The sequence below is a fragment of the Chrysoperla carnea genome, chromosome 5 (assembly GCF_905475395.1).
Source record: "Chrysoperla carnea chromosome 5, inChrCarn1.1, whole genome shotgun sequence".
Taxonomy (NCBI): Eukaryota; Metazoa; Arthropoda; class Insecta; order Neuroptera; family Chrysopidae; genus Chrysoperla; species Chrysoperla carnea.
In genome coordinates this window covers 57,275,996-57,292,830 of record NC_058341.1, presented here as the reverse complement: position 1 = coordinate 57,292,830, position 16,835 = coordinate 57,275,996, and the positions used below count along the sequence as shown (strand labels likewise).

The following is a 16,835-nucleotide window of genomic DNA, read 5'->3' as shown; positions in this document are numbered from 1 at the left end:
ATAAAATCACGGTTATAGTTAAAGAAAATTTTTGGTACAGAAAATCACTATTAACAAGTGAAAACAAACAATTGACTGAGTTAATTGTTGAAATACCATGCATAGTCAGTGTTGATTTCTTTATCACATTACACATACAAACATGTGACACATACATAACTGATAATCAAGTATAGTACATATTATAAAACCGCCTAATTGGCGCCCTCACGGGTAAACAGTGATGTTTACGAAAAAATGTTTCAAACAAAAGTTGTTTAATTTTTGATAAGAAACATTTTTTACAAACTTTTGTTCTATCTCTAACGGTTTACAAGATGGGTCCTACGGGCCCAAGACCCAATTGACCTATGATGCTCATTTACGAACCTGACCTCACTTTTTACGCTGAGGTCAAGTTCGTAAGTACGCTGTAAAAATTTCAACTCGATTTCTTTTTTCGTACCTGAGTACGCTGTAAAAATTTCAGCTCGATATCATTTTTCGTTTTTGAGTTATCGTGTCCACAGAGGGACGGACGGGCGGACAAACGGAAATGGACTAATTAGGTGATTTTATGAACACCTATGACAAAATTTTTTTCCTAGCATCATTTTAATAAACTATGTATATTTCATATATACATGGTATAAAAATAGACAGATTTCAGTAAAGTAAAAACATATCACATATCTTCTATATTTATCAATAAGCGCTATTTGATAAAGGAAAAATATGTTCAATAGCATCAAAAAAATCATCAGTCGGATATTTCAAAATTGGCACCCCCTCTTACGCAGACGCTTTAAAAATAAATTATTTGTAAAAACCATAGACATATGAAGATAGAGAACGTTAGCCTGTAAGTGGATGCGTTATGCAAAGCCAGAGAGAAGGTTGCCAGTATCATTGAGGCTGACAGTGTTCTCCCTCATTCATCATATCGCATCCACATACAGGCTAGTAGATCTCTCGCGTTTTCTATGTTTTATATTCTATGATAAAAACGAACTAAAAGCAAGCGGAAACATTGGCGAACTTGGCAAAATTTGCAAAAGAAGCAACTGCCCAAGACTGGATGATTCGATTCCTATCTGTATACTCAACGCCTACCAGTACCCTCATTGTCCACATATTATTGTCATTAAATCTAAAATAAGCAAATGGCGTCCTATCTAACTCATTATCGAACAAAACATTTTTATTGACAATTATTTTTAGACAGAATCAAAACAAACGTTTGATTTGATTTCTGAAAACTGCATGTGCGGTCAAAAACTAGTAAAAATGATAACATATTTTTAAGCAAAATAAAATTACTTTATATGTACGCTGAGTAGCTAGCTGACTGACTTGACTGGCTTTGAATCTTCAAGAGAATGTTTTTGGTTTTGTTCGTTAAATTGTTTCTCCACTGATTAATAAAGACATGATAAACGTTTGGTATTTGATTTTATGTGCTATATGGTTTGTGCTCTCATCAGAAGACATACCGTCATCATTTGTTTTTTTGTTTTTTGGGCCAAGTGAAATAGTTTTTATGGCATTTGTAATACCAATGAATATCAATCTATTCGCGTCTAATAATGTCTACACGATAAGAATTCGAAATGTTTTATTTAAAATGACAGATTGGATTGACATCTTACTATAGACCAGTAAATGGACAGAAAAATAGGTCAGGTTCTGCTCCTGTCGCCGTATTAACACCAATTTAAAACAATATTTTTCGCATGCTCTGATAATTCTCATACACGTTTTTCCTCGAAATATAACGATTTGAAATTTTTTTTCTGAAATACGATCGCCTTCATTTGAATCATTACAAAAGTAAAATTAGGTATTTGATAAATAGCGTAGGTATGGATTAGTCAGTCACTTTGACTGAAACGAAATTAAGAAAGAGATAATTTTTCTAATTTCAATCGAAGCTTTTATATTCCACATAAATAAAATTAAAGTAAATATTTTTCATCAATAGCCAGTTAAAGTCAGTTACCATAAGGTAGAATTATTGTTATGAAATTCTATCATTAGACATCATCAAAAAATAAAAAAACTTAAATCAAGACACGACTTGTTATTTGGGTAAATACAAATTCCAAATTAGAAACGTATTTTTTTAAGCATGTTCTCAGTCGACGCCATTTTAGCTTCTTCCCGCTTCCTGTTTCAAATGTTGTAAAAAACGTGAATACGTTTGTGTGAAAAACTCTGGATTTTAGTAATGAAAAAATCGTTCCTTACAATGGGTTAATAATTAATGAATTTTTTCCACCTCGAGTTTTTCAATTTTTTATGAGACAACTCGACATTGCAAATATGTAAACAAAACATTCACCACCTTGACAGCTCGAACTGAAACAAATATGGCGGTGACTGGGTACCGTGTGAGAGAGATTACCGAAAGTGAGAGAATGTCTCCATTCTACTCATACCTGCGCAATTTTTTCTCGTGAAGTAAGTGCTATTTATTGAATTTTCGGCGACGAATGCTTTACACTTTAAAACCATTTTTGACAAACATTTTCTAATTTCATGACCATTTTATGACCGACTATTTCTGACAATTTTTCACAGAATGAACATTAGTAAAAAAAACTTATAACCTCTGCTATATTTAAATGTCAACGTAACTATACGCTAATCACTTTTATGGATACAATATTGTGAATGACTGAGTTACATTTAAGGACGTTTCTCAGGAACGACCAAAAAAACCTCGATTTACAAGCGGTACTAGTTTTTCCATAAAATGCATTTAAAGTGAGCAAATTTCATGCATTTGTGTGTTATTTTATCTTTTTGTACTATGTATATGAAATATACATAGTATATTAAGTTTAGTCCCAAGTTTGTAACGCTGAATAATATTGATGCTACGAAAAAAATTTTGATTTACGTGTTGATAGAATTATCTAATTAGTCTAATCTGTCGTCTGTCGTCTGTAGTCTGTCGTCTGTCCGTCTGTCATCACGATTACTCAAAAACGAAAAGAGATATCAAGCTGAAATTTTTATAGTGTGCTAAAGACGTAAAAAGTGAGGTCGAGTTCGTAAATGAGCAACATAGGTCAAGTGAGTCTCGGGTCCGTAGGACCCACCTTGTAAACCGTTAGAGATAGAACAAATGTTATGTAAAAAATGTTTCTTATAAAAAAATAAACAAATTTGGTTTGAAACATTTTCTTGTAAACATCACTGTTTACCCACCAGGGCGCTTATTAGGTGAAAATTTTGTAGTATGTATTAACATGGGAATATCAGTTATGTGTGTGTGGCTATTTAAGAGTGGAAATCTTTCTTTATTTACGTGACGTCAAAAAACAAACGATTGCGTCACCAAAACTGTCTATACATGGTATTTCAACAATTAACTCAGGCAATTGTTTGTTTTCACTTTTTTATAAGTGATTTTCTTCTCTAAATCCTTAGGCATCAATATTTCAACAACTATGCTATATATCGAAAAAATGTTCTCTTAATGTTCGTCTGATTTTCCCAAGTTCTAACAGAAGTTAGAAATAAAATTCGAAACAGAAGTCTCAAGTATGATTCTATATTCATTTTTTGAGAAACTACCTTAAATAGACTTGTTCAAAAAATTTAAAACTTTTTTTGAAATTTGCAGGCTGATCGAAATGGTTGTTCTGGAATATTTCAAAATTCTGATCAATTTTCCAATTTTCAAACAATCTTATAAGTACAGTGCAACCTTAATATAACGAACCTCAATATAACGAATTCCTCGATTTAACAAATTTTTCGCAATCCCCTTGAATTGTCCATAAGAGTCAATATAAAATATACCTCTACATTTCGAATATTTTTTGCGAACAGTCTCTTTATAACGAATTTTCAACTATAATAAAAAATTTAAATACCTCTAAATAACGAAATTCGTCAATTCAAAACCTTTATATAACGTATAAAGTCCCACCAATATATGACAGTTAGTATGCTCCATAGTATGTAATTCATGTCGCGAGAGGTTCCGACACTTTTTTCCTCTTTATAACGAATTTTAGACCAACTTAACCTCAATATTACAAACCTCAGTTTAATGAATTACTTGATATAACGAATATTTACTGGTTCCCTTCAGATTTGTTATATCGAGGTTGCACTGTATATGGGAGCCCAAGGAATAACATTAAAATTAAATTTTTTTTATTTTCTAGTGAATTATAGGCAATCGTTGTGTTGAGCTTGAGACATTTCAAAACTATCCATTCAATTTATTGATTTTCACATTTGTTTCAAGTTAAAAAAATTCTCAAAAATATCACACATTAAAAAATAACCATGTACCTTATGTTTAATATTAAATAAACATCCAATATTTTTTTCTAGGACAAATTTATTTATTATTAAAAATGAGGAAAAAAAATAGAAAGGTGTTAATAATATTTATAAACATTGTGTATATACAGGAATTGTTAAATAAGTAAAAACATAAAAAAAAGATACCTTACTTCTGCTCGTCTTATATATTGTTGAGTTAGTTTGAGAGTGTAATAAAGTTTTTAAAAGAAAAGACAGTAATTAAGTATGTTTACTGTTCTAATTAGTGTCTACATTGTTGTGTGTGTGTGTTGAATAGAACAAGGTATTTACAAGAATGCAATGATCTATGCATATAAATATAATATAACATATGTATCTTGTTATGTTATATTAAAATATACATAATACTAAAGTATAGAAATCTTACCAGGCCGGACAGTTACATGGAATACCGAACAAATATGTTCTTCAGTATCTTATGCAAAACGTCCTTCAATAGCCTTAATTCCATTTACGGTGACGAACGAACCGACTCTTTTTATTCTGCAAAACACTCTGAAACTTGAATAATTACATCTATTAATACTTTCACACTAGCTTTTGGTTGGCGAACTAATTTTTACCTTAGCATTATTACATATAAAGGGTGAAGCGTTTTCTTTCATGTAATCAGAAAATAAAAATGGCTGAGCATCAGACTAGCACATTAATTGCATCAATGAATATTTTTACTCGGAAGTCCTCAATAACAGCTTTCATTTTGATGATTTTTTTAAATATTTCTTTTTCTATATTATTTAAAATCAGAAACCTTTCAGAGGAGAGAAATCTTCACTGATTTATCGACGCCCAGCCAAATGTAAAAACTACGGTTATTTTTCTGAAAACTTGAGCAGTCAATGCGTAACCATCTCGCCAAAAATTTCGTTACTAATTTTATATATTTTAGAAATCTGATACGTTTAGATTAAGGTTCTTTTATTAATTGGTATCCTTTTGTTCATCGACTTACTCTGCTTGTTTATATTTTAGAAATCAATAGACAGGTTAGTGCAAGAAGAATTATTTAACAAAATTATTGGTTTTTTATACAATTTTACTAAAACTATTAGCGAGTCCCGTGACACGATAAACATAGCTAAAGAGCGTATTCTTTGGAATTTAAAGTCAAAAGAGTTTTATGTACTTTTGTCCGAAACCTAATAGTCAAGGACTTATTTGAACCATTAAATTTAACCAATAAAGTAAAGACATTTTTGAGTAAAGTAGTTTTATATTAATGTTTTATTAAGTTTATGTATTGCTGGACACAAATGTAATTAAAATTTTGGTTCAAAATCCCCCCCTCTTCTCTGCCTCACAACAAAATTTTTCTCTTCGATAGTAGTTGAGCTCTTCTCTGTTGCGAAGTGCAGCTCTCTGATGACTATTTGGGTCGTCTCGTATGGATGTACTCGCAGCCATAATACACCAGAGATGAGATAATTCCAAGATTATGACTACATATACTCTTCAATTACTAAAAGAGCAATAATTTGTTGTGATGTAGAGGAGAGACATTATAAGTTCATATTAAGTTTTTAATTAATAAAACATTAAACTACTATATTCAACAACATCTTTACGTTAGGTGACACTTAGGATATAGAGCCTATTGTGATACCATATATGTGTTTTCTCAATTTCAGAGGCTGAGTGCACGCCCTTCATGCATGTACCATGCAATACACCAGCCCTTCACAACTATTAATTAAATTAATTTTGTTGCGACGGCGGGAATCGAACCCACTACCCTAAGCTAATACCGCGGACGAAATTGGTTACACCTTAACCAACTGAGTTAATAGGGCGACAACAACTCTTTACTTTATTGGTTAAATTTAATAATACACATAACTCCTTAACAATTGGATTTTGGACTAAAGTATATAAGGCACTTTCGGCTTAAACTTGTCCAAAGAATACGCTCTTAAGCTATGCCCATCTAGTCCGATAGAGACATCTTGTATATCTTTCAGAATTTTAGAAACATAAGCGAGCAAATCATCAAAATGTGTATAATAATGACCTTTTACCCAAAAATATGAATAATTGATGGACTAAAGCAATATATTAGTACAACACTTTACCAACTGATAAACAAGATGATTCATGTGTCAATACTCAAAAAAAATTATTTTTTAAGATAATTTTGACCCAAAAATTACGAAAAATCAGGTATATTAGCACTATAATTCTGAATACGTCTTCACCATCATCATAGTTTTCGTCAAATTCGTTCAGAATACGTCAACCATCACTATAGTTTTGTAGGCATTAATTTTTTATAGAAATTTTACAATATCTTTTAATAAAAATCAATAAATATAGTAATTTTGGCTCAAAAATATGAAAATGAGGTTAATTTGGAAGTATTGACTGCCTTTCAAAATAAGATTCAGATCTTATGATTTTATATTTGATCCTTACGAAATTCATAAGTTGCCTGTCATCGGAGATATATTTGGTTGAATATCGGGCCAACCTGGAATTTTTTTATCACATCGAAGACAAAAAATATGTATATAAAAATGTCAAAGTTTAAAAAGACTAATATTTATTATTCCTGAGACTTTTTGTTCTGTTGTTTTCCTAAGTATGGGATGTCATTTTTGTCATATGTATGTTAAAACAATTATTTGTGTGTACAAATAAACATAGTATCTTATTTTTGAACGAAACAAAAAAGAAAAAACGAAAACTTAAAATTTATTTAACTTTTTATCAATGAATAATCAATTTTGTAATAAAATTATGTAAATAATTTCTAAATTTTTATTAAATCATGCATTTATTAGCTGTTCTGTGTATCTAATTCATCATAAATCAAGGCATAGACCCATTTAATTGATTAATTAGGAATTTATTTATATTCACCAATTGTCAACGTTAACGCTTACTAGCAAAAGCCATGAAGATTGTTTTCGAAAAATAGAAAACATAAAAAACCATAGAAAAAAAATTCAAACATTTCGAACTACAACAATTTTCAAGATATTTAGCATTTTATAAATACATTTTTTTGATTGTGATTGAAATTGATTCAGTAGTGATAATATTTAATTCGAGTCTGACTCCGGCATAATAATTTTTCATAAATTTATTATTAGTGAAGCACCATAAGATTTATACCTGGGAATTCAAGGCCAGCTAATAAATCTTTACAAAAGCTGTTCGACTGCATCGTTAAAAAGCTGTTCGACTGCATTGTTAAAAGCTGACATAATGAAGTTAAAAACAAAAATTTGTGCGATCTTGCATCTTGGATACAACAAAAGTTTACAAAAAAACATAATCCTTGTAAAAAAATAAACAACTTTTGTTTGAGACATCACAGTTTACCCGTGAGGGCACTAATTAGATCAGAACATAAGTTTTTTTTCTCTCCACCTAACAAGAAGCTTTTAACAAGTAGATGCAGCAATGGAGCAAATTTTTAAATACATAAATTTTTAAAAATACGAGGAAATCGATATTTGCCAGTTTTCACCGATAGAATTAAAAAGTATTTTAACAACTGGCTATATGATTCTTGATGCTAAAACAATAAAAATGAGACTAATGAATCATTATGACAAAAATATTGTATTTTCCAGCAAAAAAAAGTTTGTTAATTTGTTTACAAAGAACATTTCTTATATTTAAACTCTTGTTGTATTTCTAACGGTTTAAAATGATGGATCCTGAGGACGTAAGATCCAAGATCGCATAATTTATTTTAACTCTTTTAAGTTTGCTTTTATCAATGCAGTCGAACAGTTTTTAGAAAGATTCTTCATTGACTGGCCCTTGATTTCGTAATTTACCAATTGTTATGTCTTACGGTGCTTCATTATATTTTGAATCAATAAGAAAAACTTATTGGATCAATATCTTAAATCCAAAAATTATTTTTCATGAAATTAGTTTAAATATATGAACGCATGCCTACCTATTTGTAAAATGAGAAGTTTAAAAAAAAATAATTTAAAGAAGTGAAAACAAACAATTGACTGAGTTAATTGTTGAAATACCATGCATAGACAGTGTTGATTACTCTATCACATTACACATACATACATGTTACACATATGTACATAACTGATAGTCCCATGTCAATACATACTATAAAATTTGCATTTAATGTGTGCCCTCGTGAGTAAACAGTGATGTTAACAAAAAAATGTTTCAAACAAAAGTTGGTTTTTGATCAGGAACATTTTTTTACATTTAAACTTTTGTTCTATCTCCAACGGTTTACAAGATGGGTCCTACGGAGACTACCCAAGACCCAATTGACCTATGTTGCTCATTTACGAACTCGACCTCACTTTTTACGTCTTGAGCACGCTGTAAAAATTTCAGCTTGATATCATTATTCGTTTTTGAATAATCGTGTTGAAATACAGACGGGCAGACAGATGGACGGACAACCGGAAATGGACTAATTAGATGATTCTACGAACACCTATACCAAATGTTTGTTCGAAGCATCAATATTTTTAAGCGTTAAAAACTTGGGTCTAAACTTAGTATACCTTGCATATTACAAATATGCATGGTATAAAAATAATTAATTTATAAAATAACTAAATGTTTTTGGATATATTTTTTTTAATGATCATATAGTTTTATTAAATTATAAAAAAAAAACGCAATGAAAATTAATACACGAATTGAATTATTCTTTGATAAGATTTATTTATTTTGTTACCTTGAATCTCTCCAGTTTTCTAAATTAGTTTTTGTTGAAATATTTATACAAAGGGGATACCTTAAAATAAAGTTTTATAATAATTGGCTTCAAGCAATGACGAAATATTCTCAGAACAGAATAACCTTTAGCCAAAATATACACAAATAGTATTCAACAGAAAATGGACAAAAATATCATAGCGAATACATTATTTCACTAACTTTCAAAATAACGAAAAACTACAAGCTTCATTTTCACATTATTTCAGTGTATTTGACAAAGTTTTCAGCCTCGTGGATTAATGAGTGAACGCAACCATAGATTAAACCGAAAATCAAAAAAAAATCGCAGACTCGTGCTATCTCAACCCCATTAAAGGCATCGCCAACTTGTCGACCAGTAAGCGAACGCAATCACAAGGTTAGTGCGAAGGCATAATTGTTTATCAAAATATATTTTTTCCGGGGATGTTTTGTCGTGGATATTATTTGTTCATGAAAAATTTTGTCGCGGAATTTTTTATCGGGAAAATTAACTTACTTTCGACTTTCCGTTTTTGTGATTGTTTTTATATATTTGCAAAATATCACAAGTGAAATTTACAAATTTTTAAAAACCCCCGACAAATTTGCATTTAAATCATAGAGTACGGTTACAGTACGGAACCCTAAATTTGCATTTAAAACATATGTAACAACACTTTTCCATTAAAGTGTCTATTTCCTTAAAGCTTTTTCCAAACTGAACCGCTTTGGAAGATCATCGCACCAATTGATATACCAAAATAAATTTGTCAAACTGTACGACGTTTGTTTTTAACCCCCCGAAGCAAAAAAACAGGTGTTATAAGTTTCATGTCTATGTGTCTCTCTGTCTGTAGCGTCATATCTCTTAAACGAATGAACCGATTTTGATCTTTAGTTTGTTTGTAAGGTTATTTTACGGAAAGTGATCTTACCTATGTTTCAAGAAAATTGGTTCAGTTTGTAAAGAGGAAAAAATTGCATTTGTCGCGGGATTTTAAAATATTGTTAATTTAACTTGTCATTTATTGCAATTAAATTTTAAGAAACGATTGACAGGTTTTACATTCACCCTGTAAAAAATGTTCACGATCTATTAAAATCTATTTATAGTACAAATTTTTGGTATAAATTAAATGATTTCGCAAAATATTTAAATAAAAATTTTTTTTCAAACTAAGCAACACTTACAAAAAACAAAACAGTATCTTTTGGATTGTTTTAGAAAAATTCAAAAGCATTTCAATGGTGTCAGAAAATCTATTGTTGCTTCTAATATTAACAACGCCCAAAATAAATTATTGGGGGCGACGACTAAGTGACTCTGTGTTTCCATCGTCAAAAGGATATGATGCCGAGTTCGGTTTATTACATGATAGCCCCCAGGTGATAATAAGTAATAAGATAACGAATTATAATATATTTGGTCAATTACCTCCAAGAAATCATGATGAACAACGTAAGAAATTCGTTTCGATTCCTGCGAAAACCAATGATCAAGTTCGTACGCGAAACGTTTCAATTCCAACGAAAAACAATACTGGAATTTGTTCGAGGATAAAAAACTATAGCCGGAAAATAAACAATTTATTAAATATAACTCAAGAAACATATACATTACCCTCAAATAGATCTAGCAACGAATTCACAAACAACATGACTCAAACGTTTGAAGCAGAACCTGGCTATATGGATAACAAACGTTTAATTGGTGGTAAACCAGCAACAATTAATACTTTTCCATTTCAAGTACAAGTGGAAATTGATGGAAAACTAGTTTGTGCAGGAGTAATTGTTAGTGACAGAATTATATTAAGTGCTGCACATTCTTTTAAAGATGGCGTTTTAAATGAAAGTACCGTATTTGTTCGTGCTGGCACTTCCAAACGTGGTGGATGTGATGGCGTTTTAATGGAAGTTGAAAAAGTGGAAAATCATGAAAAATTTGGGCATAGTATTAATCCTTTTGATTACGATATTTCAATTTTATGGGTGAGTGAAAATAGATTTTTGTGTACTTTTAGGCACTTTAAGGGGGTCCTTTCGCTGCCAATATAAATTAAAAAGTATCAGATTACAAGAAAAAAGAATTGCTTATAATAATTTAAGTCTTTATCTATTGTATAGTAAAGTGTCTAAATAAATACTTTGATTTAAGACAATATTTTCTTTATATACTTTAATTTTTAAGAAATTCAATTTGATTTAATTTAGGAGGTCTAGTAGCTCAGTTGATTAAAGCGTAACCAATTCCGTTCGCGGTATGTTAGGGTAGCTAATTCGATTCCCGCCGTCACTACAAAAACTAATTTAATTAATAAATGAGCTGGTGAAGTGCTTGGTATACGCATGATGGAGGTGCACTTAGCATCTCAAAATAATTAAGAAGCTGATAAATGAAGTAATCAGCGGAAAAGGTGGTAAAGCACATATATGGTATCACAATGGGCTCTATAGGGAGGTATTTATGCCACCAATGTTAATTTTTTTAAATGCACAAATCACTTCCAGCCAGCGAATGGACCTCTTAATTTGTCTTTCTTTCTGAAATTTCTCAAAATAAAACGTTGTGGCATTTTGAAATTTTAATACCTATAAAAATAATAAAATATTCGAGGCCATGACTTTGATGAGGCCATGACTTTTCATCAGATTAAGACAAATACCTTCCCTTAAATGTGTACCAAGCCTCAGTCTAAAAACTGTTAAACGTAAACTACTTTCATGGATTTCATTTAATTTTTCAATTTTTTTACTTTCGTTTCAGCTGAAAAAACCTTTAAATTTTAAAAAATCAATACATTCAATACCAATAGCAAGGCATATTACAAATACATCCATTGATCTGTTTAAAACGTTTTACGTAGCTGGTTGGGGTGTAGAAAAAGAAGGTTCACGTAATTATACTGATGTTTTAAAATTCATTGAAATACATTTGGTAAATTGGACTGTATGCAATGAAATGTATGAGGGTATTCTTACAGAACGGATGATATGTGCGGGAAACTTAAAAGTTGATGCATGTCAAGGCGATTCTGGAGGTGGATTAGTGCATAACAACATTTTGTATGGTATTGTTTCTTGGGGTTTGGGCTGTGGACGATTTCCTGGTTTATACACAGATATAATCAAATTTCGAGACTGGATAAATGAAAGAACTGGTATACTTGGTGAAGACAGACTTGAAACTTGACAAATTAGAGAAATTATCGTCTTTTTACTTACTCTTTGTATATTCGAGTCTGTCACACTTTGCATCTTACTTATCCAAAAGCAAAGATCCCCCGATATTGTATTTGGCAGAGTCCGCCAATTAACTATCTTAAAAATCGATCTAGATTGTCTATTTCATAGTTTAGTCATAAGCATAATGATATTTTTAATGTTTTTTTATTTATGCTTACTATTATAGCATCGCCAAACCTTGACATACCGGGTTTGCCGTTCAATGTGACTGCCTCTGACATCGGAGCTGTTAATCACCTTGGCCCAATCCAAACTTGTTGAGTGGTTTTAAGGTGTACGGGAGAGATTTTCCGATCAAAAACTATTAGAGGATAGTTTCAAAGACTTCTGAATCATTTAAAAAAAATTTACAAAGTTTAGTACTATTTGCTTAAGGTAGAACTATCGGTAATAGACTTTGCATTCGGAATTTAATGAAACTTGGCATAGTTGTCCCTTATTATATCATAATTAACCAGTTAAATTTTTAGGGGCCTTCACAGAACTGCAAATCTGAACGTCCAGTTTTGCGAAATAAAATAAAATCTGTGATTTCCCATAAGGATCAATGTTAAAATATCTTTAAAATATATTTTTTTCAGTTCTCTGAAGGCCCCTAAAATTTTAACTGGTTAATAATGATATAATAGTTGACAACTATTCCAAGTTTCATGAAATTCTGAATGCAAAGTCTATTACCGATAGTACTACCTTAAAGAAAAATGCAAATACCCCAAATGCATCCTTAATTGCAGGGGTGGCAGAAGAGGGTTATGAGCTAGTTATATAATGTTAATGTTCCTGTATAATAACTATTTACTACATCAGGAAAATCTCTTGGCTTTTGCCTCAAAGCTTTCTTATTTTCAAAATGTACTGTTAGTATCTAATATTTCTTTTGTTTTACAATTCCACACGTTTTTGAACGATATTTAAAACTTATTAAATTAAAATGTAAAATTTATTAATAAATATAAATAATTTCTTTTGATTATTATCATGTATTTTTCAATGCTTAGCCAAACAAAATATGGCCAGGAGGGGCTGAGATTCGTATGCGAGAGTGGATTAAAGAATTTTCGAACCTTGGAATAATATTTTGTGACCTTCAAGTCTCAAGAACCATAATAGGTCATTGTTGCTGTCGCATTGTTTATTCTTGGTTCCAATAAGTATTAAAGGAAATCTCTTTGAGAGCCATAACTACGATTCGTCATACGAAAACTCCTACCATAACGACGAAACATACTTGTTCGCAACAGGTTTAAATTAGCTGAAAACGAATGAACTTTTCTGAAAATTAGATAAACGCAAAGTTTTATCAAAACATCAATCATGCAGAAAAAAATGTTTGTTCTAAGAAAAAAATAGATATTCTTTAGATTATTTTTAGAGTTTTTTTTTTTTTTTTTTTTTACCATTGGTTCATTCTAAAAACGAACAAAAAGTGTTTTGAAGGCGCTGGCTGGTAAAAAACAGGACTATATTATAATAAAAAATAAAATAATAACACTTTTGTGTGTAATATTATGAACAAGTTGTAACAAAATGTAAGTTGACAAGTAAACATGTATAACACGAATTTAGCAACCATTTGTACATCATATTACAACGAAACGAATGGGAACGGTGCTGTTTTGTGTGTGAAGTGAGTGTGAGTGTTGGTTGGGTTCTCCTCCGTTACTTCCTTCAGCTTGGTTTGGTCGTTGCTGTTGCTGCTGTTTATTATAACTTACAAGTTGGAGGATGGATCGTAGGTCCTTACCGTGGCATCAAAAAATGTGCAAACTTCTTTCAGCAACCATATCAAAAAACTGCTAGATACGAAGGCCAACAATATAGGCCATATAACTCTTCTACATAATAGTTCTTATAGCTCTTCCAACTCCCAATTTCTTGCTAAGAAGATCAACCAGGAAGGGAAGAGATGAGAACTAGTTAAGGCAACAGCGAATAGTATGGTTTACACTGACGAATGTAAACTTGAAGCTAAATTAGAGTGTGGTGTCTACGTTAAGAAGCCAGGCATTTAGCTGTTAATACAACTGTCTGATAAAACGTGTATCAAGCGAAAGTAGAGAAACAATCACGCTATGCTCATCGATAGGAGCTGTAAGTTCCCTAAGCTCGGTTTATCTGTCTTCCAAAGTGGCATAATGCTTCCGATCCAGAGTCTTGCCCTAGACGATAGCCAGAGTTTGCTAAGAATTTCGAACTATCGAGTTAATATTAATAACGAAACTAAGTATTATTATATTATTTACCAGAACAGTCTCGTAGCGCGTAAATATTTTGTTGAGAGCGGTTGTGTCCTGTATGTATGCATGTTCATAATACCAAAAGAGTATTGTGTATCGCGCTGGTGTTTATTTCTCCTGCTCCTAATTGAAGTTTCTATTATCGAAGAAGAAAACATGGATTTAGGGAAACTAAATTAATTGCAAACTTTTGGTATACAACTTCCATCAGCAGAAGAGATTACAGTGGTTAACAGATTTATGCAAACTCAAAAAAAGAGTTTGTACTGAATATATGTCTTGGATATCATTTTTCAACATCAAGCTGCATTCGCCGAAACTTAAGATCTACTGGAAATAGCCAGAGTATACGACTGTAGCACAACGAAGTATACTTTCTTCATATTAACGACAATTAACTATCTACAGCGGCACTATTTTTGCTGAGCCAGTTCTAATTACACAGCCTAGCTACGGCCCTGCTAGCGTGGTACAATGTAAATCCATTCCATGTTACAAATCATGGGTACATTTCAAGAAATTGCAAAACCAATGAGCTCACTGTAAAAGGCACAGAGCTATTGAACAGAAGCATCACTAAGCATTTAGGGCTATCATTTGCAAACTGCTGAGCATTATTTGTTGTGGTTCTGTTAGACACATATGATCTGTATCTCTTGATGTACGAGATAAAACGCTATTACTACGACATTAGATGCCATATGAACTATTGTTTTCCTCCTTATATTGCTTCGTTTAAAACAATTCGTGATGTAATCAAGGTGATACAGTTTTTAAAGACACGGTTAGGACTATAGATGATGTTCGTTGCAACTATCACATACTACACAGCAATGATGATGCCAACTTTAAGTCAATATTATGTCTTATTTCGCATTTTGCAGGTGATGTTGATCGACATTTATAAAAAATATGTGCTCTTTTTTTTTACAGTAAGTATTTAGCGTTCCGTAACACGAGTTTAACTGCTTTTTTTGGAGATTTTATTTGATTTGATTAGTAATTAATAAAGCAATAAATGGCCCTTCCTTCTAGCCATAGAATACTCGTATTGTACCCAGCGTTGCTATGTTGAAGTAAATTGAAGAATTTCTCGAAAATTTCGAAAAACTTTATATTACATGCTGATATGTCCTGAATCTCACCAGCTGCAAGTGCATTTCATTTCTCAGAGTGTCTATTCTAAGCAAAGAAGAGATTTTCACCTTAACGTAGAAGTACATATTTTATACTACTTCTTGGTCATGCCAACTCTTCAACCATTTTTTTTTTTAATGTTACCAGAATTTAGCCCCCTCGGAGTAGCCACCTTCGACTTTGAAATCAAATGAAAATAGCAATAAACGATTGAAAGTCATATTGAAATGTTTGCTTTAAAACCATCCTTAAAGACTCAAATTTTCGAAATAGATAGTTATATAGAAATAGTAACTTTGTAAATATAAGCTGATCTGAGGTCAAAGGACGTGCACTCCTGGTCTTTTTTAACGTTTTGCAAGAATGATAGCTTTAAATTTACATGAAAATAGTGGCCATTGACATAATAATAGTTCAAAACTACTTGGCTAAATTCTTAACAAGAAATCAGGAAAAAACCTTACGTTTAGCTGACCATATTCGACATGTGTTGCTTGAGCTCGTTTCTGTGCTTAACTGTGAACGAATTTTTTTATTATAGTTTTGTTAATAGTTATATTTTCCCCGGAAGTATAGACTTATCAATTTTATAGAAGGTCAACAGAGAAAGATGATAGCGAATATAGCGATGTTAGAAAAACGACGAATTTCCTAAATTTTTGTAGGAAAACCGTTTTTTTCCACATTTTTAAGCTTTCCTCATCTTTATAGCCTCTCCAGACTAAGCTAGAGATAGAGGGTGAAAAATCGAAATGTAAATTGAGTAGTGCCAAAGGAGTGCCACTTAAGGGTGTCAACTGCCCACCAAATACACTCCCTTTTTGTTTCGAATCTTGGACTTAACGAAGTTAATTTTTGGTAGTTTCGTCCAACCTTATTATCCAAATATGGCATTTGTTCAAAAACATGAAAAGACAAATAGTGGAGTGCAGTAAGATTTATACCTCATAATCCAGGGCCAGTCAATGAATCTTTATAAAAACTGTACGACTGCATTGTTTAAAGCTTACTTAAAGAAGTTAAAAACAAAATTGGAATCTTGGGTCCTTGGGAATCTTGTAAACAGTAAGAGTTTATTATTTACAATAATATGCTTTAATTCAAATTACCTATTTTTTGTTTAATTAAGAATTTTAATTAGCCTAATGGTATAATTTATGTTCTAATCTAATCAGTGTCCTCACAGCCGAACTATGATGATTAACAAAAAAA

General features: G+C 31.4%; 1 protein-coding gene across 1 annotated transcript; it reads left to right on the top strand.

The window, feature by feature from the left end:
- Positions 1–10,659: 10,659 nt before the first annotated feature.
- LOC123301256 (trypsin beta-like) lies at positions 10,660–12,283 on the top strand. The gene is made up of 2 exons (XM_044883991.1): positions 10,660–10,995; positions 11,771–12,283. The coding sequence occupies exons 1-2, from the start codon at positions 10,660–10,662 to the stop codon at positions 12,194–12,196; spliced, it is 762 nt and encodes a 253-aa protein (XP_044739926.1). The 3' UTR covers positions 12,197–12,283.
- The last annotated feature ends 4,552 nt before the right edge of the window (positions 12,284–16,835 follow it).

Bases quoted from the DNA above. Each gene is read 5' to 3' on its own strand.
- LOC123301256 (XM_044883991.1), top strand. From the start codon at position 10,660: ATGACTCAAACGTTTGAAGCAGAACCTGGCTATATGGATAACAAACGT. The intron at 10,996-11,770 runs GTGAGTGAAAAT...CTTTCGTTTCAG, and splicing joins ACGATATTTCAATTTTATGG to CTGAAAAAACCTTTAAATTT.